This window comes from Oncorhynchus keta, chromosome 14 (assembly GCF_023373465.1).
Source record: "Oncorhynchus keta strain PuntledgeMale-10-30-2019 chromosome 14, Oket_V2, whole genome shotgun sequence".
NCBI classification, from domain to species: Eukaryota; Metazoa; Chordata; class Actinopteri; order Salmoniformes; family Salmonidae; genus Oncorhynchus; species Oncorhynchus keta.
The window spans coordinates 12506501-12533624 of record NC_068434.1 but is presented as its reverse complement, the minus strand read 5'-3'; the positions used below and the strand labels follow the sequence as shown (position 1 = coordinate 12533624).

The window sequence follows — 27124 nt, the reverse complement described above, 5'->3', positions numbered from 1 at the left end:
TCCAAATGCATTATGGGCACCCTGTATGCTGCAGTACTATGTCCAAATGCATTATGGGCACCCTATATGCTGCAGTACTATGTCCAAATGCATTATGGGCACCCTATATGCTGCAGTACTATGTCCAAATGCATTATGGGCACCCTGTATGCTGCAGTACTAAGTCCAAATGCATTATGGGCACCCTATATGCTGCAGTACTATGTCCAAATGCATTATGGGCACCCTATATGCTGCAGTACTATGTCCAAATGCATTATGGGCACCCTATATGCTGCAGTACTATGTCCAAATGCATTATGGGCACACTATATGCTGCAGTACTATGTCCAAATGCATTATGGGCACCCTATATGCTGCAGTACTATGTCCAAATGCATTATGGGCACCCTATATGCTGCAGTACTATGTCCAAATGCATTATGGGCACCCTATATGCTGCAGTACTATGTCCAAATGCATTATGGGCACCCTATATGCTGCAGTACTATGTCCAAATGCATTATGGGCACCCTATATGCTGCAGTACTATGTCCAAATGCATTATGGGCACCCTATATGCTGCAGTACTATGTCCAAATGCATTATGGGCATCCTATATGCTGCAGTACTATGTCCAAATGCATTATGGGCACCCTATATGCTGCAGTACTATGTCCAAATGCATTATGGGCACTCTATATGCTGCAGTACTATGTCCAAATTCATTCCACTAGTATTTTCCAGAATCAAGACAAAAATACCACGTTAGAGAAATAAATATGAATTCAGATTGTCATGTCATCCATGAATTATCTGTGTTCTCAATGCATTGCCTTCCTCTGCAGGAAACACCCTCATCCGTCCATCCATCCATCCGTCCATCCTCATCACTTCAACCAAAGTACATCAAGTGTAATAATGTGCCATCATGTGTCTACATAGCGCTCTATAATCTCTCGTCAGAGTAAATCAATTACAAACATGCAATGATTAGAAGTCATTGCCTTGGTAAACTGGCTTCTTCATTAGAGTTGGCTGGTTTTCTGTCCACGGTGCTGTCAGCTTTTCACCTAGTCTGGCCAATAGAGAGTGGACTGAAAGACTGTCTAACAGCCAGACTAACGGACAAAAGGCAAAGCTGAAAACAGCTGGAGGTCAGCAGAGCATTTTCAGGGCCATTACCCATCACCCCTTGCTGTTTTCCCATTTTCAGTCTCTTTTTGATAGCTCTCTTTCCAGATCTAATGCCATTCCCACACCGATTCCACCACTGCTGCTTCCAGTTTGCTTCCTTAAATGTGCAGATATGTGCAGAAGAGCTGGAGTTTATCTTTCAGATCACAAACACAGACCGATGGAAAAAATATATTTTAATATAATTTAGTCATATAACCATTTCCTCTATTCCCCTTCGATATGTTTTTTATTCCGTATAAAGCAATCACTGCATGCTATTATTATCCATCAGACCTTTTGAAGTGTCTGGAATGATACAGAGGATATAGACACATATAGGCAGACATTATTATTATTATTATTATTATGTCCTATCAAGAATGGTTTTTCCAGAGTAATGTTTTTTTTTTTGGGGGTGTATGCTCTTCTGTGATGTGTTTGAATGCTTCCTTTGAAAAACGGTTTCTTCCCTTGACCTTGTATATTCTAGAGGACATGGAATGGTACACAATTGATGGAATACAAAGACAGCGTAGTGAAGAGAATTTAAAAGATGTCTTCCTAATAAACATACGCATGCTCACACTCGTACATACACACACACTTTAGAGGGAACAGACATACTGTATAGATGTATAGTAACTGTACATAGAAAACAATATTGACTGACATGTCAAGAAGAATCCTAATAGTCATGAAGAGTCTTAATAGTCATGAAGAGTCTTAATAGTCATGGATTGTCCTAATAGTCATGTATTGTTATAATAGTCATGAAGAGGCTTAATAGTCATGGACTGTTCTAATAGTCATGGATTGTTCTAATAGTCATGGATTGTCCTAATAGTCATGGACTGTCCTAATAGTCATGGATTGTCCTAATAGTCACGGATTGTTCTAATAGTCATGGATTGTTCTAATAGTCATGGATTGTTATAATAGTCACGGATTGTTCTAATAGTCATGGATTGTTCTAATAGTCATGGATTGTTCTAATAGTCACGGATTGTTCTAATAGTCATGGATTGTTCTAATAGTCATGGATTGTTCTAATAGTCACGGATTGTTCTAATAGTCATGGATTGTTCTAATAGTCACGGATTGTTCTAATAGTCATGGATTGTTATAATAGTCACGGATTGTTCTAATAGTCATGGATTGTTCTAATAGTCACGGATTGTTCTAATAGTCATGGATTGTTCTAATAGTCACAGATTGTTCTAATAGTCATGGATTGTTATAGTAGTCATGGATTGTTCTAATAGTCACAGATTGTTCTAATAGTCATGGATTGTTCTAATAGTAATGGACTATCCTAATAGTCATGGATTGTTCTAATAGTCATGGATTCTTCTAATAGTAAAGGATTGTTCTAATAGTCATGGATTGTCCTAATAGTCATGGACTGTCCTAATAGTCATGGATTGTCCTAATAGTCATGGATTGTTCTAATAGTCATTGATTGTTCTAATAGTCACGGATTGTTCTAATAGTCATGGACTGTCCTAATAGTCATGGATTGTTCTAATATTCATGGATTGTTCTAATAGTCATGCATTGTTCTAATAGTCACAGATTGTTATAATAGTCATGGATTGTTCTAATAGTCATGGATTGTTCTAATAGTCATGGATTGTTCAAATAGTCATGGATTGTTCTAATAGTCATGGATTGTCCTAATAGTCATGGATTGTTCTAATAGTCATGCATTGTTCTAATAGTCACAGATTGTTCTAATAGTCATGGATTGTTATAGTAGTCATGGATTGTTCTAATAGTCACAGATTGTTCTAATAGTCATGGATTGTTCTAATAGTAATGGACTATCCTAATAGTCATGGATTGTTCTAATAGTCATGGATTCTTCTAATAGTCAAGGATTGTTCTAATAGTCATGGATTGTCCTAATAGTCATGGACTGTCCTAATAGTCATGGATTGTCCTAATAGTCATGGATTGTTCTAATAGTCATTGATTGTTCTAATAGTCACGGATTGTTCTAATAGTCATGGACTGTCCTAATAGTCATGGATTGTTCTAATAGTCATGGATTGTTCTAATAGTCATGCATTGTTCTAATAGTCACAGATTGTTCTAATAGTCATGGATTGTTATAGTAGTCATGGATTGTGATAATAGTCACAGATTGTTCTAAAGGTAATGGATTGTTCTAATAGTTATGGATTGTTCTAATAGTCATGGACTGTTATAATAGTCATGGATTGTTCTAATAGTCGTGGATTGTCATAATAGTCACAGATTGTTGTAATAGTCATGTATTGTTCTAATAGTCATGGATTGTTCTAATAGTCACAGATTGTTCTAATAGTCATGGATTGTTCTAGTAGTCACAGATTGTTCTAATAGTCATGGATTGTTCTGATAGTCACGGATTGTTCTAATAGTCATGGACTGTCCTAATAGTCACGGATTGTCCTAATAGTCATGGATTGTTCTAATAGTCATAGATTGTTCTAATAGTCATGGATTGTTCTGATAGTCACGGATTGTTCTAATAGTCATGGACTGTCCTAATAGTCACGGATTGTCCTAATAGTCATGGATTGTTCTAATAGTCATAGACTGTCCTAATAGTCATGGATTGTTCTAATAGTCACGGTTGTTCTAATAGTCATGGATTGTTCTAATAGTCATGGATTGTCCTAATAGTCATGGACTGTACTAATAGTCATGGATTGTTCTAATAGTCATGGACTGTCCTAATAATCATGGATTGTTCTAATAGTCATGGTTGTTCTAATAGTCATGGATTGTTCTAATAGTCATGGATTGTCCTAATAGTCACAGATTGTTCTAATAGTCATGGATTGTTCTAATAGTCATGGATTGTTCTAATAGTCATGGATTGTTCTAATAGTCACAGATTGTTCAAATAGTCATGGATTGTTATAATAGTCATGGATTGTCCAAATAGTCATGGATTGTCCTAATAGTCACGGACTGTTCTAATAGTCATGGATTGTTATAATAGTCACGGATTGTTCTAATAGTCATGGATTGTTATAATAGTCAAGGATTGTTCTAATAGTCATGGATTGTTATAATAGTCATGGACTGTTCTAATAGTCATAGATTGTTCTAATAGTCATGGATTGTTATAATAGTCATGGATTGTTCTAATAGTAATGGATTGTTCTAATAGTAATGGATTGTTATAATAGTCATGGATTGTTATAATAGTCATGGGTTGTTCTAATAGTCATGGACTGTTCTAATAGTCATGGATTGTTCTAATAGTCATGGATTGTTCTAATAGTCACTAATTGTTCTAATAGTCATGGATTGTTCTAATACTCACAGATTGTTATAATAGTCACAGATTGTTATAATAGTCACAGATTGTTATCATAGTCACAGATTGTTCTAATAGTCATGGATTGTCCTAATAGTCATGGATTGTTCTAATAGTCATGGATTATTCTAATAGTCAATGATTGTTCTAATAGTCATGGATTGTCCTAATAGTCATGGACTGTCCTAATAGTCATGGATTGTCCTAATAGTCATGGATTGTTCTAATAGTCATTGATTGTTCTAATAGTCACGGATTGTTCTAATAGTCATGGACTGTCCTAATAGTCATGGATTGTTCTAATAGTCAAGGATTGTTCTAATTGTCATGGATTGTCCTAATAGTCATGGACTGTCCTAATAGTCATGGATTGTCCTAATAGTCATGGATTGTTCTAATAGTCATTGATTGTTCTAATAGTCACGGATTGTTCTAATAGTCATGGATTGTCCTAATAGTCATGGATTGTTCTAATAGTCATGCATTGTTCTAATAGTCACAGATTGTTCTAATAGTCATGGATTGTTATAGTAGTCATGGATTGTTCTAATAGTCACAGATTGTTCTAATAGTCATGGATTGTTCTAATAGTAATGGACTATCCTAATAGTCATGGATTGTTCTAATAGTCATGGATTCTTCTAATAGTCAAGGTTCTATTGTTCTAATAGTCATGGATTGTCCTAATAGTCATGGACTGTTCTAATAGTCATGGATTGTCCTAATAGTCATGGATTGTTCTAATAGTCATTGATTGTTCTAATAGTCACGGATTGTTCTAATAGTCATGGACTGTCCTAATAGTCATGGATTGTTCTAATAGTCATGGATTGTTCTAATAGTCATGCATTGTTCTAATAGTCACAGATTGTTCTAATAGTCATGGATTGTTATAGTAGTCATGGATTGTTCTAATAGTCACAGATTGTTCTAATAGTCATGGATTGTTCTAATAGTAATGGACTATCCTAATAGTCATGGATTGTTCTAATAGTCATGGATTCTTCTAATAGTCAAGGATTGTTCTAATAGTCATGGATTGTCCTAATAGTCATGGATTCTTCTAATAGTCAAGGATTGTTCTAATAGTCATGGATTGTTCTAATAGTCATGGATTCTTCTAATAGTCAAGGATTGTTCTAATAGTCACAGATTGTTCTAATAGTCACAGATTGTTATAATAGTCACAGATTGTTATCATAGTCACAGATTGTTCTAATAGTCATGGATTGTTCTAATAGTCATGGATTGTCCTAATACTCATGGATTGTTATAATAGTCATGGATTGTTCTAATAGTCATGGATTGTTCGAATAGTCATGAATTGTTATAATAGTCATGGATTGTTATAATAGTCATGGATTGTTCTAATAGTCACAGATTGTTATCATAGTCACAGATTGTTCTAATAGTCATGGATTGTTCTAATAGTCATGGACTGTTATAATAGTCATGGATTGTTCTAATAGTCATGGATTGTTCTAATAGTCATGGGTTGTTCTAATAGTCATGGATTGTTCTAATAGTCATGGATTGTTCTAATAGTCATGGACTGTTATAATAGTCACATTGTTATAATAGTTATTGTTCTAATAGTCATCAATTGTTCTAATAGTCATGGATTGTTCTAATAGTCATGGATTGTTCTAATAGTCATGGATTGTTCTAATAGTCATGGACTGTTATAATAGTCATGGATTGTTCTAATAGTCATGGATTGTTCTAATAGTCATGGGTTGTTCTAATAGTCATGGATTGTTCTAATAGTCATGGATTGTTCTAATAGTCATGGATTGTTCTAATAGTCATGGATTGTTATAATAGTCATGGATTGTTATAATAGTCATGGATTGTTCTAATAGTCATGGACTGTCCAAATAGTAATTTATTGTCCTAATAGTCATGGATTGTCCTAATAGTCATGGATTGTTATAAAAGTCACGGACGTTTCTAATAGTCATGGATTGTTATAATAGTCATCGATTGTTCTAATAGTCATTGACTGTTATAATAGTCGTGAAGAGAAATAATATTAATGAATAGTCTTAATAGTTGTAAATAGTCATAATAGTCATGAATGGTCCCAATTGTCATAAAGATACATACAGTGCCTTGCGAAAGTATTCGGCCCCCTTGAACTTTGCGACATTTCAGGCTTCAAACATAAAGATATAAAACTGTATTCGTTTGTGAAGAATCAACAACAAGTGGGACACAATCATGAAGTGGAACGACATTTATTGGATATTTCAAACTTTTTTAACAAATCAAAAACTGAAAAATTGGGCATGCAAAATTATAATCAACAACAATGTAATCATTAATAATCAATAACTATGTAGTCATCAATAACTATGTAGTCATCAATAACTATGTAGTCATCAATAACAATGTAGTCATTAATAATCAACAACAATGTAGTCATTAATAATCAATAACTATGTAGTCATCAATAACTATGTAGTCATCAATAACTATGTAGTCATCAATAACAATGTAGTCATCAATAACAATGTAGTCATCAATAACTATGTAGTCATCAATAACAATGTAGTCATCAATAACAATGTAGTCATCAATAATCAATAACAATGTAGTGATCAATAACAATGTAGTCATCAATAACTATGTAGTCATCAATAACTATGTAGTCATCAATAACAATGTAGTCATCAATAATCAATAACAATGTAGTCATCAATAACAATGTAGTCATCAATAACTATGTAGTCATCAATAACTATGTAGTCATCAATAACTATGTAGTCATCAATAACAATGTAGTCATCAATAACAATGTAGTCATCAATAACTATGTAGTCATCAATAACTATGTAGTCATCAATAACAATGTAGTCATCAATAATCAATAACAATGTAGTCATCAATAACAATGTAGTCATCAATAACTATGTAGTCATCAATAACTATGTAGTCATCAATAACAATGTAGTCATCAATAACAATGTAGTCATCAATAATCAATAACAATGTAGTCATCAATAACAATGTAGTCATCAATAACTATGTAGTCATCAATAACTATGTAGTCATCAATAACAATGTAGTCATCAATAACTATGTAGTCATTAATAATCAATAACTATGTAGTCATTAATAATCAATAACAATGTAGTCATTAATAATCAACAACAATGTAGTCATCAATAACTATGTAGTCATCAATAACTATGTAGTCATCAATAACAATGTAGTCATCAATAACAATGTAGTCATCAATAATCAATAACAATGTAGTCATCAATAACAATGTAGTCATCAATAACTATGTAGTCATCAATAACAATGTAGTCATCAATAACTATGTAGTCATTAATAATCAATAACAATGTAGTCATTAATAATCAACAACAATGTAGTCATCAATAACTATGTAGTCATCAATAACTATGTAGTCATCAATAACTATGTAGTCATCAATAACAATGTAGTCATCAATAACAATGTAGTCATCAATAATCAATAACAATGTAGTCATCAATAACAATGTAGTCATCAATAATCAATAACAATGTAGTCATCAATAACAATGTAGTCATCAATAATCAATAACAATGTAGTCATTAATAATCAATAACAATGTAGTCATCAATAATCAATAACAATGTAGTCATCAATAATCAATAACAATGTAGTCATCAATAATCAATAACAATGTAGTCATCAATAATCAATAACAATGTAGTCATCAATAACAATGTAGTCATCAATAATCAATAACTATGTCGTCATCAATAATCAATAACTATGTCGTCATCAATAACAATGTAGTCATCAATAATCAATAACTATGTCGTCATCAATAACAATGTAGTCATCAATAATCAATAACAATGTAGTCATCAATAATCAATAACTATGTCGTCATCAATAACAATGTAGTCATCAATAATCAATAACTATGTTGTCATCAATAACAATGTAGTCATCAATAATCAATAACTATGTCGTCATCAATAACAATGTAGTCATCAATAATCAATAACTATGTCGTCATCAATAACAATGTAGTCATCAATAATCAATAACTATGTCGTCATCAATAACAATGTAGTCATCAATAATCAATAACTATGTCGTCATCAATAACAATGTAGTCATCAATAATCAATAACAATGTAGTCATCAATAATCAATAACTATGTCGTCATCAATAACAATGTAGTCATCAATAATCAATAACAATGTAGTCATCAATAATCAATAACAATGTAGTCATCAATAATCAATAACAATGTAGTCATCAATAACAATGTAGTCATCAATAATCAATAACAATGTAGTCATCAATAACAATGTAGTCATCAATAACAATGTAGTCATCAATAATCAATAACAATGTAGTCATCAATAACAATGTAGTCATCAATAACTATGTAGTCATCAATAATCAATAACAATGTAGTCATCAATAACAATGTAGTCATTAATAACTATGTGGTCATCAATAACAATGTAGGCATCAATAACTATGTAGTCATCAATAACAATGTAGTCATCAATAACTATGTAGTCATCAATAATCAATAACAATGTAGTCATCAATAACAATGTAGTCATCAATAATCAATAACAATGTAGTCATCAATAACAATGTAGTCATCAATAATCAATAACAATGTAGTCATCAATAACAATGTAGTCATCAATAACAATGTAGTCATCAATAATCAATAACAATGTAGTCATCAATAATCAATAACAATGTAGTCATCAATAATCAATAACAATGTAGTCATCAATAATCAATAACAATGTAGTCATCAATAATCAATAACAATGTAGTCATCAATAACAATGTAGTCATCAATAATCAATAACAATGTAGTCGTCAATAATCAATAACTATGTAGTCATCAATAATCAATAACAATGTAGTCATCAATAATCAATAACAATGTAGTCATCAATAATCAATACAATGTAGTCATCAATAATCAATAACAATGTAGTCATCAATAACAATGTAGTCATCAATAATCAATAACAATGTAGTCATCAATAACAATGTAGTCATCAATAATCAATAACAATGTAGTCATCAATAACAATGTAGTCATCAATAATCAATAACAATGTAGTCATCAATAATCAATAACAATGTAGTCATCAATAATCAATAACAATGTAGTCATCAATAATCAATAACAATGTAGTCATCAATAATCAATAACAATGTAGTCATCAATAATCAATAACAATGTAGTCATCAATAACAATGTAGTCATCAATAATCAATAACTATGTAGTCATTAATAACAATGTAGTCATCAATAACAATGTAGTCATCAATAATCAATGTAGTCATCAATAATCAATAACAATGTAGTCATCAATAATCAATAACAATGTAGTCATCAATAACAATGTAGTCATCAATAATCAATAACTATGTAGTCATTAATAACAATGTAGTCATCAATAACAATGTAGTCATCAATAATCAATAACTATGTAGTCATTAATAACAATGCGAAAATACAAACAAGGTAAAACAAAAACACACAAGATGTAAAAATAAGAAATAAGAAATGAGAAGAAGACTATAAGCATATTATATACAGGGTCAGTACTAGAGTACTAGTACCATATTTACAATGTTCAGAATACTGGATCGATAGAGGTAGATATGTATAGTGGTAAGGTGACTAGGCTTCAGGATATATGATAAACAGAGTGGAAGCAGCGTATATGATTATTGTACGTGAGTGGGTGTGTGTAGAGTCAGTATAAATGTATGTGCATATTATGTGTGTGTGTGTGTGTGTGTGTGTGTGTGTGAGCAAAAGATGGAGTGACTGTGTGTGTGTTGGAGTATCAGTGTGTGTAATGTGTGTGTTGGAGTATCAGTGTGTGTAATGTGTGTGTTGGAGTATCAGTGTGTGTAATGTGTGTGTGTTGGAGTATCAGTGTGTGTAATGTGTGTGTTGGAGTATCAGTGTGTGTAATGTGCGTGTTGGAGTATCAGTGTGTGTAATGTGTGTGTTGGAGTATCAGTGTGTGTAATGTGTGTGTGTTGGAGTATCAGTGTGTGTAATGTGTGTGTTGGAGTATCAGTGTGTGTAATGTGCGTGTGTTGGAGTATCAGTGTGTGTAATGTGCGTGTTGGAGTATCAGTGTGTGTAATGTGTGTGTTGGAGTATCAGTGTGTGTAATGTGTGTGTTGGAGTATCAGTGTGTGTAATGTGCGTGTGTTGGAGTATCAGTGTGTGTAATGTGCGTGTTGGAGTATCAGTGTGTGTAATGTGTGTGTTGGAGTATCAGTGTGTGTAATGTGTGTGTTGGAGTATCAGTGTGTGTAATGTGTGTGTTGGAGTATCAGTGTGTATAATGTGTGTGTTGGAGTATCAGTGTGTGTAATGTGTGTGTGTTGGAGTATCAGTGTGTGTAGGGTCCTGTCAGTGAGCATAGAGGGGGGCAAAAATATGAATAAAATACAAAGGTCAACTCAGATAGTCCGTATAGTCATTTTGTTGGCTATTTACTTAGCTATTTACTTAGCTATTTACTTAGCTATTTACTTAGCTATTTAGCAGTCCTATGGCATGGGAGATAGAAGCTGTTCAGGAGCCTGTTGGTGTCAGACTTAATGCACCGGTACCACTTTCCGTACGGAAGCAGAGAGAACAGTCTATGGCTTGGGTGGTTTAATGATTTTCAGGGCCTTCCTTTCACACCGCCTGACATAGAGGTCCTGGATGGCAGGGAGCTCGGCCCCAGTGATGTACTGGGCTGCCCGTACCACCCTCTGTAGGTCCATGCGATCGAGCGCAGTGCTTTTGCCATACCAAGCAGTGATCTACTGGGCTGTCCGTACCACCCTCTGTAGGTCCATGCGATCGAGCGCAGTGCTTTTGCCATACCAAGCAGTGATGTACTGGGCTGTCCGTACCACCCTCTGTAGGTCCATGCGATCGAGTGCAGTGCTTTTGCCATACCAAGCAGTGATCTACTGGGCTGTCCGTACCACCCTCTGTAGGGCCATGCTATCGAGCGCAGTGCTTTTGCCATACCAAGCAGTGATGCAGTCAGTCAAGATGCTCTCAATGGTACCGCTGTAGATCCTTCTGAGGATTTGAGGGCCCATGACAAACCTTTTCAACTGCCTGAGGGGAGAGGCGCTGTCGCACCTTCTTCACGACTCTGCGCGTGTGTTTGCACTGTTTTAAGTTCTTAGTGATTTGGGATGGCGAGGAACGTGAAGCTCTTGACCAGCTCCACTGCCTCCTTGTTGATGTGGATGGGGACGTGCTTATCCCCCTGTTTCCTGTAGTCCACCGTCAGCTCCTTGTTCTTACTGATGTTGAGGGAGAAGTTGTTGTCCAGACACCACACTGTCAGGTTATTGACCTGCTCCTTGAAGGTTGTCTCATTGTCGCTTCTCACCTATCTAAAAGCATTGGATTGGTGGAGGCATGGACTCGTGGGACTTTCTACCATAGTTCTTAGAACAGATATTTCCTTTATAATCACTGAAGGGAAGTGAACAAGTGCACACTTTGGGCTGGAAGGAGAGATAATTGGGACAGCCTGGGTGTCCCACACTTACAACACACTTACTAGTGTCTCACCATGCCCTTAAACCATGCTGGAAAGTAGGAACTCACTTGGGTCCTCATATTTTTTCATGTGCTGCGTAAGTGACAATTTCTGCCTGTTTTAGCATTTAGTTTCCTTACCAGACCGTGAAATTAGCAGATTTAGTCAACTGTGAATGAATTGTGCGTGACTGCGTGTGTGTGTGGGTGTGTTTCTTACACTATGTGGAAACTCTCACTAATTTCTTCCTCCTTAAGCTTTCACAGAAAAATGAATTTGCTAGTGATAGGTCTGAGGTAATTTCAATGAGCATTCTGTTTCTGAACACCAGAACTGAGACCCTAGTCAAAAGTAGTGCACTTTCTAGGGAATAGGATTTGGAACGTAACCCAGATGTCTGCAACAGTGCTATCCAGACTCGGAAAATCCTGCATACTCCTGCATGAATAGACGTTTTACTGCATAATTCATATTCACAAATTGACTACCTCCTCATATCAAGATCTCTAATAGAGAATGATTCATAGGGTTATCATTTCGGACAATGCCCCACGGCGCCAAAGACGTGGATGTCAATTAAGGCAGCCCCTCGCACCTCTCTGATTCAGAGGGGTTGGGTTAAATGCGGAAGACACATTTCAGTTGAATTACATGTCAGTCATTTTCTCCCCATCTGTCAACACACACAGAACTAAACAGATTCAACAACTCTCTATGAAGTGGTGAGGAATTTATGTCGACAATGAGGGAGAACATGTTTGAATTCGTCACCACTAATTTAAACTTTGTCCACTCTGTACAAATGGTGTGGGAAGCCTTTAAAGCAAACCTGCAGAGGTTGGCTAAATAGTTACACTGCAGATAAAAGGAAAAGCATATGTTACCACAGAAAAACAGTTTAATAGTGGAGTTTAAGACTTTGGACTCAATGTATGTTGGACCAAAACAAAAAACCTACTTCAAAATGCCTTCCATGATGGGAATACATATACATATCTATATATATATACATATATATATAAATATATTTGGCTTGTTTCTATTACGAGATATTTCAAGTCAGGTGACAAAGCGGGCAAAAAAATTGCATTTAAACTTAAATAGTTGGAAAATAAACAAACAATTCCAGCTGTTGAGGATTGTAATGGGTCGATAGCATGTGATAAAAATCAAATGAACTCTCCTTTTAGAGAGTACTTTTCAGGGCTGTATCAGTCTGAATGTCCTACCAATACCAGAGAGAGATTATTTATTTTAAAAATAAGTCTCTGCTCACTCTTAAGGAGAGTGATAGAATGGCATTGGAGGTACCTGTTCTGGATACGTAAATCATATTGGCCATTAAGGTCCTCTCAGCTGTAAAACCCGCATAGAATTTGACAAATGTTTCTAGATAATTATGAAGTCACCAGTTAATAAGATATCTGATCTAAATGGACCGGGATAAAACTAATCGGGATGACATTAAGAGATGGACAGTTCTACTTTTATCACTTTGGGGTAGAGCAGAGGTGATAAAGAAGAACATACTTGTTAGACTTGCATTCCGTGTGTCAGCTTTTTTTTTTTACCTTTATTTTTCTAGGCAAGTCAGTTAAGAACCAATTCTTATTTTCAATGACGGCCTAGGAACAGTGCCTGTTCAAAGGCAGAACAGCAGATTTTGTACCTTGTCAGCTCTGGGATTTGAACTTGAAACCTTTCGGTTACTAGTCCAACACTCTAACCACTAGGCTATCCTGCCACCCCTACCACCTCAGTTCCCACAGCACTGGTTTAAAGAGATACTGTACATGGTTTATTTTCAAGCTTGTAGAAAGAAAAGAAACCAAGAATTAACCACAAAAAAACGTCTATGCCAAGAAGTAAGTCATTTATTTTATTCAACCTTTATTTGGACAGGGTATAAAGGCACAGGGCGAGACCCAGATGCAGACACGGGAGGCAGATGGTTCAAGTCTCTGATATTTATTAGTATCCAAGGGGCAGGCAAGAGAATGGTCGTGGACAGGTAAAAGATTATAACAAGGTCAGAGTCCAGGAGGTACAGAGTGGCAGGCAGGCTCGAGGTCAGGGCAGGCAGTATGGTCAGGCAGGCGGGTACAGAGTCAAGGCAAGCAAGGGTCAAAACTGGGAGGACTAGCAAAAAACAGAGAATAGGAAAAAGCAGGAGTAACATCCTGGTTGACTTGACAAAACAAGACAAACTGGCACAGACAGACAGGGAACGCAGGTATATATATACCCAGGGGATAATGGGGAAGATGGGTGACACCTGGAGGGGGTGGAGGTGAGCACAAGTACAAGTAAAATAGATCAGGTTGTCAATGCTGAGACCAAGGTCTCTTCATTTAGACAGGGAGTCAATGCTGAGACCAAGGTCTCTTCATTTTTTTTATTGAACCTTTATTTAACTAGGCAAGTCAGTTTAGAACAAATTCTTATTTACAACGGTGGCCTAGGAACAGTGGCCTACCCCGGCAAAACGCAGACGACTCTGGGCCAATTGCGCGCCACCCTGTGGGACTCCCAATCACGGCTGGTTGTGATACAGCCTGGAATTAAACCAGGGTCTGTGGTGACGCCTCTAGCAATGAGATGCAGTGCCTTAGACTGTTGCGCCACTCGGGAGCTCAGCGGTCTAGACAGGGAGTCAATGCTGAGACCAAGGCCTCTTTATTTAGACAGGGAGTCAATGCTGAGACCAAGGCCTCTTTATTTAGACAGGGAGTCAATGCTGAGACCAAGGCCTCTTTATTTAGACAGGGAGTCAATGCTGAGACCAAGGCCTCTTTATTTAGACAGGGAGTCAATGCTGAGACCAAGGCCTCTTTATTTAGACAGGGAGTCAATGCTGAGACCAAGGCCTCTTTATTTAGACAGGGAGTCAATGCTGAGACCAAGGCCTCTTTATTTAGACAGGGAGTCAATGCTGAGACCAAGGCCTCTTTATTTAGACAGGGAGTCAATGCTGAGACCAAGGCCTCTTTATTTAGACAGGGAGTCAATGCTGAGACCAAGGCCTCTTTATTTAGACAGGGAGTCAATGCTGCGACCAAGGCCTCGTTATTTAGACAGGGAGTCAATGCTGACACCAAGGCCTCTTTATTTAGACAGGGAGTCAATGCTGAGACCAAGGCCTCTTTATTTAGACAGGGAGTCAATGCTGAGACCAAGGCCTCTTTATTTAGACAGGGAGTCAATGCTGAGACCAAGGCCTCTTTATTTAGACAGGGAGTCAATGCTGAGACCAAGGTCTCTTTATTTAGACAGGGAGTCAATGCTGAGACCAAGGTCTCTTTATTTAGACAGGGAGTCAATGCTGAGACCAAGGCCTCTTTATTTAGACAGGGAGTCAATGCTGAGACCAAGGCCTCTTTATTTAGACAGGGAGTCAATGCTGAGACCAAGGCCTCTTTATTTAGACAGGGAGTCAATGCTGAGACCAAGGCCTCTTTATTTAGACAGGGAGTCAATGCTGAGACCAAGGTCTCTTTTCCAGATGAGCCCTGTATAGCATCACAATACACATCAAAATACAACAAAACCCATTAAACTACAGATTCATATAAAATATATGTTATTATACACAACAATACACAAAAAGCAAAACACAATGATAAAAAGTCAAAAGGTCTCCTAGCAACCGTCTGAAATGCTCAGAGACCACCAACTCCTCCAATTTTAATGTTTATTGTAGATCACTCCACACTAAAGGTGCGAGGAACTCAATGGCTGATTTACCTAACTCCCTAGACACCAAAGGAGTCTCCAGAGTTAACCAGCCCTGTGAACCAGCCCTGTCATGTTAAATCTTTGTGGAGCAGGGCTTTGTAAACAAAAAGAGTGTAATGATGTGATCTGCGTGACTTCAAAGAGGTCCAGCCAACCTTTTGGTAAAGAATACAGTGAGGAGTAATAAAAGCTGTTTCCTCTGATAAAACGAAGGGCGCTATGAAAAACGGCATCCGAGGGATTAGGTGTTGCCAATGTGTATTTGTACTACTTGTCATATAATGCGAGATACCCACTGGCATGGGGCTATAAAAACAGGGGAATAGCAGGCACCTGGCAGTGGCTAGAGGAAGAAATAGTGACAGAACATCTCCTTATTATCACTATGGTATGACCCCAAATTCCCACTGCGAGATAAATCATCCACTGCTGTAGTTCTATTGTGAAGTGGCAAAGATACTTCACAAAACGTTATTTGTCAATGGAGCATCCCTCCCTTTCTGTTCAATATGGAACAACCCCTTGTTTACCGCAGGTGGCAAGACACTGGCTAATGGTACCTGGCGTCGCCAAGACATCAGTTAAGTGGGGCAGGTCGTAAGAGACAGAGATATCATACCATTCCAAGAGCTGATGTCACAGAATAATAAAATAATAATATAAGCATTTCAATGCCATTTTACAATTCAAATCAATTCTCATGTTTAATTCCTCAAAAGGGTGTTGATGTGGGATCTAAAAGTTCTTTAGACAACGAACTGAGGGATGTTGCTATTGGGAAAATAACGGTTTCCTCCCTATACAAGCTGGTTGGCTTCTCCTTAAATAGTAACAGCTCCACTGAGTTACACTCCGAGCTGGACATGGGGTGTATCTATCACAATGTGACGCAATATAGAAAATACAACATCAATATTCAATTGCGTAAGATATAAGATTATTCAAATGAAGATCTCACACAGGGCATACATCACAATACACAGGTTGAAAAAGACAGATCAAAGCCTTTCAGACTTGTGTTGGCATGGCTACGGTGAGGTCGATACACTAATGCATCTGTTCTGGAATTGTCCGGTCTTCAAACGATTCTGGACTGAGCTATTTGATAGATTGTCTGAAATCTTGAATGTAGAGTGTGTGTACAAAACATTAGGAACACCTTCGTAATATTGAGTTGCACCCCCTTTTGCCTTCAGAACAGCCTCGATTGGTCGGGGCATGGACTCTACAAGGTGTTCCACGGGGATGCTTGCCCATGTTGACTCCAATGCTTCCCACTGTTGTGTCAAGTTGGCTGGATGTCCTTTGGGTGGTGGATTATTATTGATACACACAGGAAACTGTTGAGTGTGAAAAACCCATCAGCATTGCAGTTCTCGACACAAACCGGTGCGCCTCCCTGGCACCGACACCAATACCTCTGTTCATAGGCACTTAAACCTTTTGTCTTGCCCGTTCACCATCTGAATGACACAGATCCATGTCTCAATTGTCTCAAGGTGTACAAATCCTTCATTAATAAAGATCCACCCCTTTTTTTTTCTCAATTTTTTGCCTAAAATAACATACCCAAATCTAACCAGGTAGGCTACCTACTGCCCAGTGCTCTATTCTTAGTCAGCCACATTTCTTTATAAAGCCATTTATACACTGAACAACAATATAAAGCAACATGTAAAGTGTTTGTCCCATGTTTCATAAGCTGAAATAAAAAGTCCCAGAAATGTTCCATACACACAAAAAGCATATTTCTCTCAAATGTTGGTTACAAGTTTGATTTACATCCCTGTTAGTGAGCAAGATAATCGATCTACCTGACAGCTGATTTAAACAGCATGATCATTAAACAGGTGCACCTTTTGCTGGGGACAATAAAAGGCCCCTCTAAAATGTGCAGTTTTGTCACACAACACAATTCCACAGATGTCTCATGTTTTGCGGGAGTGTGCAATTGCCATGCTGACTGCAGTCAAGTCCCCCTGAGCTGTTGACAGAAAATTGAATGTTCATTGTTGTTTTAGACAATTTGGCAGTACATCCAACCGGCCTCACAACCACGTGTATGGCGTAGTGTGGGCTAGCGGTTTGTAATGTCAACATTGTGAGAAGAGTGCCCCCTGGTAGTGGGATTATGGTATGGGCAGGAATAAGATATGGACAACGAACACAATTACATTTTATCAATGGCAATTTGAATGCACAGAGATACCGTGACGATATCCTGAGGCGTGGCCCCATGTCGTAAGGACCTGTACACAATTCCTGGAAGCTGAAAATGTCCCAGTTATTTCCATGCCCTGCATATTCACCAGACATGTGACCCATTGAGCATGTTTGGGATGCTTTGGATTGAAGTGTACGACAGCGTGTTTCAGTTCCCACCAACATCCAGCAACTTCACACAGCCATTGAAGACGAGTGGAACAACATTCCACAGGCCACAGTCCTAATCAACTCTATGCGAAGGAGATGTGTCGCCTGACTGGTTTTCTGATCTACGGGTTTCTGATCTGTATTCCAAAAAATGTGAAATCCATAGATTAGGGCATAATGAATTTATTTCAATTGACAGAGAGAGAGAGCAGCAGGTCCGGAATAAGGTAGCACTTCCGGTGAACAGGTCAGGATTCCATAGCCGCAGGAAAGTAGAACTTGGATCAGCAACATGACCAGGTGGACTGGGGACGGGGACAACCAGGAGTCGTCAGGCCAGGTAGTCCTGAGACATGGTCCTCAGGCTCAGTTCCTCCGGGAGGGGAGAGAGAGATGGGAGAATTAGAGGGAGCATACTTAAGGTCACACAGGACACCAGATAAGAGAGGTAAATGACACCAGATAGGACAGACTGAACATAGCTCCCCGGCACATAGACAATTGCAGCATAGATATTGAGGACTGAGATGGGGGGTCGGTGGACGCTGTGGCCCCGTCCGACGATACCCCCGGACAGGGCCAATCAGGCAGGATATAACCCCACCTACTTTGCTAAAGCACAAGTCCAACACCACCGGATGGAAATCAACAAATGACCAACTTACTATCCTGAGACAAGGCAGAGTATAGCCCACGAAGATCTTCCCCACCACACGAGCCGAGGGGGAGCTAGACCGGACAGGAAGATAATGTCAGTGACTCAACCCACTCAAGTCGAGTATAGATTAAAAAAAGCCTGGCAAGACATGATGCACCCCTTCTAGGGACAGCATTGGAGAGCACTAGCAAGCCAGTGACTCAGCCCCCATAATAGGGTCAGAGGCAGAGAATCCCAGTGGAGAGAGGAGAGCCGGCCAGGCAGAGACAGCAAGGGTGTTCCGTCACTCCAGTGGCTTGCCGTCCACCTTTGCACCCCTGGGCCAGACTACACTCAATCGTAGACATAGGTTGCATCCCAAATAGCACCCTGTTCCCTATGTAGAGCACTGCTCTTGGCCCTGTCAAAACTGGCGTACTATATAGATAAATAGGTGCCATTTTGGATGCACGAAAATGGTATTTGCGTACAGTGTCTTCTAATGGTGAGACACAACATGTGGGAGGATATTAGCTCAGCCTAAGTGGTTTTATAGCTGAACCTGGTCTGCATAAACACACACACACACACGTATGTTGTGTGGCAGATTAAAACAACACTGTTCTCAGTGGACCAACTTGTGTATCAGAATCCCTGATTGGTTTACTGGCCTTACTGGCCTAGCAACTGCCCCCATCCTCATCCAAACTATTTCTTGAACTATTTCTTGAACCCCTCCAATGCTCACGCTATGACTCACAGACCACAGACATATTCATCTCCATAAACGCTGCTTCGCTTAAATATAATAGACTCAGACGCAGAAAATGGCAATCCCTACATTTTTCTGTAGCAATATTTAGGCTTATTAGCATGGTATTTTCCTTTGTATTTAGTTTGAGAAGAGAGTCCGTGTTAATCAGATAGCGAGTTTGGAGTGTTGTTTTGACAACAACAAGAAGAGAAGGACTGTGATCGTCAGCAGGAGCAGAGAAGACATGGCAGAAATTAGATATGATTCTATTGATGTGTGCATGACTTGGATTAACGTGTAAAAACAACACAAAGTGATCTTCCATTACTCAGCCATACCAGCAAATACAACACAGAGATTTCTGATGTATGTGTTCACAGAATCCCCATCATTTTCTTGACTTCTATACACCTTGAATCTTTCCATTAATGCATCTGGTGTGTGTGTGTGTGTATTTGTGTGCGTGTGTGCATATCTATGTGTATGCTTGCGCACATGTCTCTGTGTGTTTGTGTTCCAGCGGGCAGACGTGGGTCTCTCGGCTCTCACCATCACGCCAGAACGGGAGAGTGCGGTGGACTTCACTACGCGCTACATGGACTACTCGGTGGGTGTGCTGCTCAGGAAGGCCGAGCGTACCGTGGACATGTTCGCCTGCCTAGCGCCCTTTGACCTGTCGTTGTGGGCGTGCATTGCGGGCACCGTGCTGCTGGTGGGCATCCTGGTCTACCTACTCAACTGGTTGAACCCGCCGCGCCTGCCCATGGGTGCTGTCTCCTCCACCACCTTCTACAATTCCATGTGGTTCGTCTATGGATCCTTCGTCCAGCAGGGTGACTTCCTTTTTGTTTTTTATCCTTTTGTTTTTGTTTTTCCTTCGTGATGTATTGTATTATTATCACCTGGTTTTAACCAATCAGCATTCAGGATTAGACCCACCCGTTGTATATTGTATTATTATAAACTGTGTGCCTCGATCCCTGAATGCCGATTGGCTGACATCCGTGGTATATCAGACCGTATACCACGGGTATGACAAAACATTTATTTTTACTGCTCTAATTACATTGGTAACCAGTTTATAATAGCGATAAGGCACCTCTGGGATTGTGGTATATGGCAAATATACCACGCCTAAGGGCTGTATCCAGGCCCCCCGCGATACGTCGTGCCTAAGAACAGCCCTTAGCCGTGGTATATTGGCCATACACCACACCCCCTCGGGCCTTATTGCTTAATTATCACCTGGTGTGTGTCCCTCTATCGTGATAGGAGGAGGGGATGGGGTTAAGACATGGGTGAGCAAACTTTTTTGTCCCATGACCCCATTTTGATATCTGAAAATTCTTGCGACTCCAACCATGTGAAAAAAAGGATGTAATTAACAGCCAATGTTAACGTTTTTATTTGGGGCTGTGGCAGTCAAAAACATTCTAACGGTATTTCTGATTGTCTTCTCAACTCACCATCACATACTGTACTTTTAATGTGGGGCTATGACAGGCAATTGTAAATAAGTCTGACATAATGTCTCTTATCTCACCACCACTAATGAGATGGGTGTGCTGGATGCATGTCGTGTCGGAGCGTCTCAAAGTCAGGGGGGCATGGCTTCTTGATGTTAGGGGGCGTGGCTTCTCGAAGTCGGGGGGGCGTGGTCCACAGTGCGCACCTCATCTCTGCTGTCACATCCAACCTGGATCAATATTTGGTTGTAATGCAGACGAAAGCACTGAATCCAGCTACACACAGATATGAGCTGGCGAAGGGTACCATGACTTTTAATGCTCAGAGGGAGACGGCAGTGTGTTCCCTTTGAGTCAGGAACCAAAACTCCTCAGTGACCCGAGAATGCGTTGTCTGCAGAATTCGGTAATTTACCTGCATGTCAACTGAGACAGGATCACAGTCAGATGGATTGGGAAGTAGGTACCAAAGTGCTCTTCCAAGCGTTGGAGGGGAGCAGTCATCACACGTGACAGACATTTTACTGATGCTGTTTTCTGAGGGAATGTGCATGTTTAATTTTGAAAGACTTTCTCCAATAAGAATCATTTCCTCTGAATCCACTAATTTGATCCCTCATCTGTAGAATGTTTTTGTACTTCCCCTGCATGCTTGTGTTCAGTTCGTTCAGTTTCCCAAATATGTCTGTTACATAGGCAAAGACACCAGTGGTGATTTTAGCATGGAAATCGTGGTGCAAAAAATATATACAGGTATATGTTTAGATGCATGCCAGCAAAGCCACTACACAACACAACACTCAACAATACATGAATTGCACTATAACGATGACAAACGGTGCCCACAAACTGTTAGGGTCTACATAAAGCTGTCCCAACAGCAGAGCTTTCTTTCAGCACCATGGAGAGAATCCTTACCACTGCTACACCTGGCTATTAGCGGAGCCTTGTCTGGCAGCAAAGCACTTCATTAAGCCTAATTTACTGCCTTTAAAAAAAAGATAGCTGATTTGGCTGACTTGCCTAAACAAATGACGTTTCTATTGACATTTGAGATGTACAAACTATGGCATAAGGGAACAATGAGCGTATAAGAGGCAATCCGTAAGACCTTAATGACCGAGCTAAGACGGACATAGTCAATATAACTATTGGTTCAGTACTTTTGAAATTTACAGAGAAATAATTCAGTACATGGGCCATTCTTACAGTATTCTCCCTGTACACCAAGTCAGAACTGTATGATAAATAAAGGGGCCACATATGTCAAGCCTGCTCCCGCTCTCCCTCCGCGCCAGGCTGCCCAGAATTACTCACTACCGCCACCATCATTACGCACACCTGTTTCCCTCGTCACGTGCATCAGCGATCCATTGCACTCACCTGGACTAAATCACTTGTGTTATTTCCTCCCCTATATCTATCTGTTCCCCAGCTCTGTTCTTCGCTTCAGCATTAATTGTTGTCTGTCGTTTTGTTACCCAGTTCTGATGCTATTCCTGTCCTGTTCCATGTCTCTGCTATATTAAATGTACAACTCTCCGTACCTGCTTCTCATCTCCAGTGTCGGTTCTAACAATATAAGCAGACAATGAAAGCTCTTACAATATTCAATGATTACATTTCTCTAACACAGGTTATAGGCTACATATGCACCCCCAAGTAAGAACAGTAAGCTAAGTTATGAGGGAGAAAGGGACCAAATTATTAGGGTGAGGCACATGGGCTACTAACTGCTTACTACACAACATACACTTAGTATTACATTCTTAGCCACATTATACTTCAGCATCCAATACATTATTTAACTCACCTTCTTGTTCTGTGCTCACTTGAACAGGAACGTGGCACGGCGGTCCTTCTTGTGGGCAAATTTTGTCATCAAATTTTATCATCAAAGTCTGTCATTCTCTGGATTTATGGTCTTTTCAAGACAACTGGGAACTGAAAAAAACAAGGTTGAATCATGACGTCAGTGATCTTCAGGTCGTCGCTCTAGAAAGAGGCCCTAGTTCCGACTTGAAATTCCGAGTTGGATGACCATTCAAAACGTATTTTCCCAGTCGGAGCTCGTTTTTTCAGAGTTCCCAGTTGTCATGAACTCACTCAAGTCTGAGATTTCCCAGTTCAGAGTTTCCAGTTATTTTGAACACGGCTTGAAGTCATGCTGGATTAACAGCATGACCAATGTATTCAACCTTTTCCGACCCATGGTGTTGCATGCGAATCCTTTTAAGCTTGGAAAAGAGACCCTAAAACTCAGACCACACACCATCTCCACTGAGTATCAGGCTGGTGATTGCTTTTCAACGCTTGCAGTGAGCCACTGATTTCTTTCAAACCACTCATTATTGAATTTGACATTTCTAATGTTTATGTCCAATGGCCGATGAGCACCGATACGTTTCATCTATAATTTATCTTCCTTTGACAATGATTGAAATGGATTTGCCAGTAGATTGTCGACTTGATTCATGACGATGACTGCTTGTCAAGCTTGCTAGCTAAGATTTTGGAAGTATGATGTTGACATGATCAGTACAATCAAATCTACGGTAGATATAATGTGATATGACGTAATTTTCTAATGTAACTTCTAATGTAAATGTATGGCAGCAACCAAGGGGCTGAATTTTAGTGCTCTCCCCGTAGATTTTGTGGTGATGTAGTGTCCCCATGAGTGACGGAACACTGAGCCAATCATGGTGCAACTAGAGAACATTATCAACCCCTACGCTCCGTATTTTCTGCTGGCTGCCCCATCACCACAGAAAGCACAGAGCTAGGTGAAGAAACACCTGCATTTTGGAGCTGCCTTACTCAAGAAAGCAAAAAAAGAGACCATGTTTGTATGCAGTTTTATTAAATCAAATATGATTGTTTTTACATTGTTTGGAAACTTATATGTGATACATATTAATGGCAAAATAAAAGTGGGGCTCAATGATGTGTCCCATGAATAATGGGTCGCCACTGAATGATGGGTCGCCACTGAATAATGGGTCGCCACTGAATAATGGGTCGCCACTGAATGAATGATGGGTCGCCATGGGGTCGTGGGTCGCCACTGAACGATGGGTCGCCACTGAATAATGGGTCGCCACTGAACAATGGGTCGCCACTGAATGATGGGTCGCCACTGATGGGTCCCCTGAATGATGGGTCGCCACTCTATAATGGGTCCCACTGAATGATGGGTCGCCACTGAATGATGGGTCCCCTGAATGATGGGTCGCCTGGGTCGCCACTGAACGATGGGTCGCCACTGAATGATGGGTCGCCACTGAATAATGGGTCGCCACTGAACGATGGGTCGCCACTGAACGATGGGTCGCCACTGAATGATGGGTCCCCCACTGAAAGATGGGTCGCCACTGAATAATGGGTCGCCACTGAACGATGGGTCGCCACTGAACGATGGGTCGCCACTGTATAATGGGTCCCCTGAATGATGGGTCACCTTAATTACGGGTCCCCTGAATGATGGGTCGCCACTGAAGGAGACACATTTTCTTTTCATGACACGGGAAGTCAGTAAAATATTTTTTTTACATCCATTGTAAATGACAATAGTTCCTCTCTTAAAGTGAAAATCTTTCCAACACTCCCCTCGATAACCACCAAGCCTCTGTATAAAATAGAAGATTGTCATACTCTGATCCCATATCTCCACATAGTTTTACGAACAGGCGTGCGCACAAGTGGATGTGGTTTACAATCAAAGTTACCTGCTGCAGTAAATCTCTGAGTTCTGTGCTCAGCTCTTTTGCCGCCAGATACTCTCGGTGTATCTATCATACAATGCGTCCATATGGCAGAGGGAGACACATTCATAACTAACCTGTGCAAAAGCCCACCATTCGATCCCATGTAATCAGTTTTTGTCAATATAGCCACGCAGCACACTGAACATCCCGTGCCGTTTCATGCTCGGGAATCGTGAGACAAAAAAATGTCCTCATTGAATAGAATCCCCTGACATGTATAGAGAACAAAAGTCAATGCTTGGGCATCTCGGCCCTCACATCTAACGCCCATTTGGAGACCATAAACCGGGGAGTTTTTGAGTCGTTCAGTCAGTTTCCTCTTGATTACTAGCAGTAGCATCAATGATTAGTTTAACAGTGTTATCTGACGAAGGTATTTATAGGAGTTTCTGTGCCTCCGTCTCCTTACACATTGTTTTCACCTTATTAATTGTGGCCGGTATTATCAACGTCTCTGCAGTAGTGTGTGTGGTTTCATAACGTAGCAGGACTAGAGATTCACCATGGGAATGGTTCAAGTGCAACCATCAAGCACGTTCTTATCCCCATGATCTAAGGGTGCTCTCTGGTTGAATTTTGTTTTTTAGATTTGAATAAATTTCATTTAGATTTTTAAGGTTATTATAATATATATATATTTGTTTCACATTTATTTAACCAGGTAGGCCAGTTGAGAACCAGTTCTAATTTACAACTGTGACCTGGCCAAGATAAAGCAAAGCAGTGCGACAAAAAACAATGACACAGAGTTACACGTGGGATAAACAAAAGCATAGTCAATAACACAATAGAAAAATCTATATACAGTGTGTTGAGTAAGGAGGTAAGGAAATAAATAGGCCATAGTATCAAAGTAATTACAATTTAGCAAATGAACACTGGAGGGATAGATGTGCAGATGATGATGTTCAAGTAGAAATACTAGTGTGCAAAATAGCAAAACAAGTAAATTAAAACAATATATGGATGAGGTACTGTATATATATATATATACTGGGCAGGGGTACAGCCATGGGAGGGAATAGGCCCAACCACAAGGGAGCCCTCCCCTCCTCAGACAATCCCGCAGGTGAAAAAGACAGATGTGGAGGTCCTGAGATGCCGTGAGGCTGTTTGGACGTGCTGCCAAATACTCTAAAACAACATTGGAGGTGGATTATGGTGGAGAAATTAACATACAATTCTCTGGCAACAGCACTGTGCCAATAGCACGCTCCCTCAAAACTTGAGACATCTGTGGCATTGTGTTTTGTGACAAAACTGCACATTTTAGAGTGGCCCTTTATTGTCCCCCAGCACAAGGTGCACCTGTGTAATGATCATTCTGTTTAATCAGTTTCTTGATATGCCAGGTGAATGAATTATCTTGGCAAAGGAGAAATACTAACAGGGATGTAACCAAATTTGTTCACAAAATTCGAGAGAAATAAGCTTTTGTGTGACTTGACTTTTCTGGGATGTTTTATTTCAGCTCATGAAACATGAGACCAACACTTTACATGTTGAGTTTATATTTTAGTTCAGTAAATATTTTTGTATATATATTTTCAGATTTTGGAAATTCCCCCATTTTCATATCAGGCGACCCCACCTGGGGTCGTGGCCCCTATTTTGGAAACCGCTGGGTTAAGAGAAGAGAATGAAAGAAAGGTGAACGGGGTGGGAGAGAGGAGTGATGTGGATAGAAGAAGAGAGAGAGGAGTGATGTGGATAGAAGAAGAGAGAGAGGAGTGATGTGGATAGAAGAAGAGAGAGAGGAGTGATGTGGATAGAAGAAGAGAGAGAGGAGTGATGTGGATAGAAGAGAGAGGAGTGATGTGGATAGAAGAAGAGAGAGAGGAGTGATGTGGATAGAAGAAGAGAGAGAGTGATGTGGATAGAAGAAGATAGAAGAAGAGAGAGAGGAGGATGTGGATAGAAGAAGAGAGAGAGAGAAGAAGAGAGATGTGGATAGAAGAGAGAGGAGTGATGTGGATAGAAGAAGAGAGAGAGGAGTGATGTGGATAGAAGAAGAGAGAGAGGAGTGATGTGGATAGAAGAAGAGAGAGGAGTGATGTGGATAGAAGAAGAGAGAGAGGAGTGATGTGGATAGAAGAAGAGAGAGAGGAGTGATGTGGATAGAAGAAGAGAGAGAGGAGTGATGTGGATAGAAGAAGAGAGAGAGGAGTGATGTGGATAGAAGAGAGAGGAGTGATGTGGATAGAAGAAGAGAGAGAGGAGTGATGTGGATAGAAGAAGAGAGAGAGGAGTGATGTGGATAGAAGAAGAGAGAGGAGTGATGTGGATAGAAGAAGAGAGAGAGGAGTGATGTGGATAGAAGAAGAGAGATGTGAGGAGAGAGAGGAGTGATGTGGATAGAAGAAG

The 27124-nt window shown here is 39.4% G+C and overlaps 1 protein-coding gene across 3 annotated transcripts in view; it reads left to right on the top strand.

Moving 5' to 3' along the window:
- The window catches only part of LOC118392863 (glutamate receptor ionotropic, delta-2-like), a 716766-nt gene that overhangs the window by 552742 nt on the left and 136900 nt on the right, over positions 1–27124 (top strand). For all 3 annotated transcript variants that reach the window (XR_008063741.1, XR_008063742.1, XM_052461119.1), the window contains exon 11: positions 20048–20360. Coding sequence is in view for 1 of the 3 variants with exons in the window: in XM_052461119.1 (XP_052317079.1) it covers positions 20048–20360 (313 nt within the window). In the remaining 2 variants the exon portion in view is untranslated. The remainder of the gene's footprint in view (positions 1–20047; positions 20361–27124) is intronic.